The sequence below is a fragment of the Labrus mixtus genome, chromosome 15 (genome assembly GCF_963584025.1).
Source record: "Labrus mixtus chromosome 15, fLabMix1.1, whole genome shotgun sequence".
NCBI classification, from domain to species: Eukaryota; Metazoa; Chordata; class Actinopteri; order Labriformes; family Labridae; genus Labrus; species Labrus mixtus.
In genome coordinates this window covers 23,566,651-23,571,151 of record NC_083626.1, presented here as the reverse complement: position 1 = coordinate 23,571,151, position 4,501 = coordinate 23,566,651, and the positions used below count along the sequence as shown (strand labels likewise).

Sequence of the window (4,501 nt, the reverse complement as noted above, 5' to 3'; positions counted from 1 at the left end):
TTCCCTTCCTGTGCCTCCGTGACATCTTCCTGCCGGGGGGAGCCTCGGGGAGCCATTTGAGGAGGCCGAGGCCCCCCGAGCACCGAGGACTTAGCACAGCAAATTCCAATTATCCTGACAGGAGCAGGTGGGGGAGGGAGGGCGGGAGGTGAGAGGAGATCAGACCCCCTAGCAAGCACCTTTAACTGCCTGAAAATTCACTTTCCATGAACCGCTATGTGCCACCTGGGAGCCTCCCCCGGTCTGATTTGAGGGCAAAGTTTTAAGTCTGATTCAGAGTGATGTCAGACAGGAACTCAGTCTGAGCTGTCTGTGTGTCAGAGCTTCAGCCCGCCTGTTAGACCGATCACGGCAGTGACAGTGGATACAAGTCAAAAAATACACTGGAGTGACTTTTACTTACCAAGATGATTTCTCAGTACGGGTCAGAGGGTTTCAAGTGAAAGTTGTCTGATTCTCTTCTTGCTTTAGTGACTAAAATAAATATAATCATAGAAAAATACCCAAACTTTGGATGATGATTGAAAGAAATAATAAAGAGCTCCAGCGTAAAACATTGAGTGAATCCTTGACATCTACTAACACAATCTTATTTACCTGGAATGTTTCAAACTAGAGTTGTTCCAATACAGACACCAGGGTTGGAAATGCCTTGGATCCATAATTATCAGACCCCATAATGATTTGCTTATTCTTGTCCAAAACAGAAGCATACATAGACAAAATACAAGTCATGGCTGCCACTTAAAGTACGGCTCTACAGCAGAGAAATGGTTATCATTGCTGCTGGAGGCTTCTTCATGTCGTCTTCTGGCAGCAGGATGCTTATGAGCAGTTTAAGGGTTTTAATAAAACCAACCTCGACTACATCTGACCGTGGCAGTGCAGCAGCAGGATCCTCTAAACCCCCTTCTTCTTTACCAAAGATACTCTTGACACTCCACTCTTAATGTCAGCAATCTGTGTTTTCCCATCACACATTTTAAGGCGGCATTTTATTCATAGATAAAGCGAAGATAAAAAAAACTAAAAAGAAACAACAGAAAACTTTTTTTTTGTAAAAAAAAAAATGAAATAATTCAGTGTTTTTAGATCACTCTTCGATGGGCACACAGTGTCAGGAGGGGCTGTTAAACCAAGCTACAGCTGACATCAGATTAGCTTGTTTCTAATGTAGGTGCTCAGCTTGATTTGATGTCAGGATTCCTCACTTAGAATCTGAGCCAGGCCATGCAACATTTGAGATAATATTATGACCATAAGGGGTTAGTATAATAATATCCCACTTGTATCAGAGGGGAACTCTGTAAAGGCTCAAGGTACCATAATGGGTATCAGGAAGTGAAAAAGTATACCAGAACATGTGTTCATAAAACTAAAGAGTAAAATGTACAATCAGGATCAACAGCAGCATTGAATCGGCATCATTCACCATCATTACACATCCACAGAGCTTCACTTCAGTGTTCCACCGTGACCTCTGAGCTCTCACCCCATCTCTCCCCGTCCAGCGGGCCCACAGCAGTGATTTATCCCTCTGACATACCAACAGCTGTGTTGGGGGCTCCGAGCAGAGTGTGGGCTACTATTTGCCGTGACTAATCGATAACAGACTTAAAAAAAACACCGATCGTGAGAGCTGGAAAAAAAAAAAATACACGAGTCATTGACACCAGAAACTCCAAAACCTCTGCTGTAGATTCAGAGACAACATCTAGGCCGCATAACATGAAACAATGGAAGCATGTCTGAGTGAGAAAAACATGCCAAGTTGGGGGTTAAGACAAAAAGTGTTTTGCAATTATATAAAATTTAAAGTGTTAATCAAGCATTTAGGTGCCATATTACTTTTTTACAAATGTACATTTTTTTTTAATTTTCAGAAAAAAGTTGAGGACAGCTATTTGTTAACTGCAGTAAATCTTCTTTTTATATTATAAAAGACCTTCTCCCAAAGAATCTACCCTATTTTTTGTACCAGAAATAAATATATATATGTTTTTGCCTCTTCCTTTTGTTTGACACCTTGTGTTTGTTTTTACAGATCAAAATTTTATAAAAATTCTGGGAAAAAAAGAAATGCTCTCTTTTATTTGATAAAATAAACTTTATTTAAAACTTCTGAAAGACTAAAAAAGGACAAAAAAGGCACAAGTTTCAAACAAATGCACTGCATCATTGAAAGGCTTATGCTTACATTTCTCAGTCAAGTATAAATATTCTCTTCTTTGGTTTCATCAGTTGATCCAGCATGTCAAAGTGTGTGTGATTGCCTGCTTTGACTCTTCCCTGAGAAAGTCTTTGAGGAATTTCAGGTTGTAATCATCCACTGCTCTTCAGTCAGCGTCTCATTCTCAGTGGACCCAGCCCTCGCATCTTTAAACAGTCTTTGGCATCCTTTATCTGAAAAAGAAAATTTAAAAAATATTAATCATCATTTGCATTCCAATAGGGTCCTCGCGCCCTGTGTGTGCTTGGGCCCTAAATAATGTCATATGCCACTCCAAATGCAAGATAAATATATAAATATATATATATAGCAAACAATCTGTTTGAATGTGTGAAGAATTTACAACGAGCTCCGAGACATGTGCAGTGCGTAAAGGCGCCTTTTACGCACAGACTCTGAGGCAAAGAAAAGAGTAAAATAAACGTGGAAACGACTTAAAGTTAAACAAATGCTGCGATAGAGACAATTTATCTTTAAAATGTCAATGTCCATAAAACTTTTCGTGGCACAGAGCTTATGCACATTTTAACTGTTATCCTGATATGCAGCACAATTTGCGCATCATTAGATTCAGTCAGGAGATTCGATTATACAGTAAAGCAGCGTTTACCCCTTTTCTCTGGTTGCTCAAACAGAAGGTGCAGATGGTTCGCGGCTGCTGCGCCCCGCTCTCTCCTTGCGCATGAACCACGTCGAGACAGGGCTGTCCATCCGCGCCGCCGTCCCCGAGAAGAAGCACGTTTGCCAGATGGGAAATATAGCTGGACGCCAGGCGAAGAGTTTCGATTTTTGAGAGTTTTCTGTCCACCGGCTCGGTGGGAATGAGAGTCCGGAGGGCTGTGAAAGCGGAGTTGACACTCTGGGTCCTTCCCCTCTCCCGGGCGTTAGCTGCGCTCCTCTGCTTCACCACCACAGTGGAGCCTCCTTCCAGCTTGCGCGAAATCCTGCGTCGTTTCTCAGAGGATCCACAGTAACTTTGCTCCGAGCTGCCATCGCTCTCGCTGCGATTTTCGTCATCCTCGGACGTGATGGTGAAGTCTGAGTAGATCAACTGTGTCGCCACGGGCCGCAGCATGGCGAAAGCCATCATTAAAGGCTTCAAGTGCAAACTCCAAATCCGTAGTTAGGAGACCGGAGACGCTCTGCAGGGACTATCCCCACATCTCTTTGCGGTACAAAGAGTGCATGTAACAATTTAGGAAAGAAACACGTTTGTAACAAAGCATACAGACTCCTCATGTATGCAGCGGCCTGTTTGAAGGATGGACCCTGACTACCTGCTCAGCTGGCTCTTATAGCCGGATGGGAGGAGCTGCCAGCAGCACTCACTGTTACAGTAAACACAAACTATAACTCACTATAAATATGCCACATTGTTAACAAAATAAATGCACAGTTGACTATAAGAACTTAAAAGACAAAAGGGATAGTGATACATTCATCGCCCGAACCCACGTTAATAAATGTCCAGGGATAGGTTCTGGACTTCATTTTTTAAGGATAAACATTACCCACTGTACCATTAAAAGACACTTGACACATCAATTTTGTATTGTATTGATTAGATACAATCAATACAATAAAACAAGTAAATGCATTTATTTATTTCATGTTTATTTGTATTGGGAAAAGTATGGAGCAAATAAACTGATGCCATCCACAACAGCATTTACTGTAGAGCTGAAGCTAGGTTGAAAATTGTATTAATATTTGCAAACCAGTTTTTAGAGTTTGCAGAATTTAAAGCCGCATTGCATGAACATATTCAGACCTTGAAAGAACTTCCACCACAGCCTAAATCTACAGCAGATGCATCTAGAAAAAAAAAAACTTATTTTGGGCCAGGAGCTGGATTATAAAGCTGCAAAACTGAAAAGTCATTAAATGTCATTTAGGGACTAATGTTTGCCTTGTGCCCATTTAAAAGCTTTACTGTCTTGTGTTAGCCTGACATGTTTATGGTGCTGCCACCCGCTGAGATTTGTTTTTGTTGGCTGATAAACCACAGTGATACAGTCAGGCCCAAAATGAACTCAGTCCTGCACCAAACTAAACTTAATGCTGCAGGTGTTTAGAGAACAGGAGCACTGGATCTGTATGTAAATCATGTTTGTCTTGCCGACTCTTAAATTTCCATTGTATATGGTTAAGTCAAATGCAAGGAGTTATTTAATTTGAATATATTTTCCCAGGAAGCATGACTTATTGTTTGACCTTGAGTCACTATTAAACAGCAACATAAAGACTTGGGATGAGTTAGTAAAAACCTCA

At 41.2% G+C, this 4,501-nt stretch overlaps 1 protein-coding gene across 1 annotated transcript; it reads right to left on the bottom strand.

The window, feature by feature from the left end:
- Positions 1-2,053: 2,053 nt before the first annotated feature.
- tcf15 (transcription factor 15) lies at positions 2,054-3,707 on the bottom strand. Its single transcript, XM_061057845.1, has 2 exons — positions 2,841-3,707; positions 2,054-2,403 (listed from the first exon to the last, which is right to left on the bottom strand). Exons 1-2 carry the CDS (start codon positions 3,318-3,320, stop codon positions 2,341-2,343), a joined length of 543 nt encoding a protein of 180 aa, XP_060913828.1. The 5' UTR covers positions 3,321-3,707; the 3' UTR covers positions 2,054-2,340.
- Between the last annotated feature and the right edge of the window lie 794 nt (positions 3,708-4,501).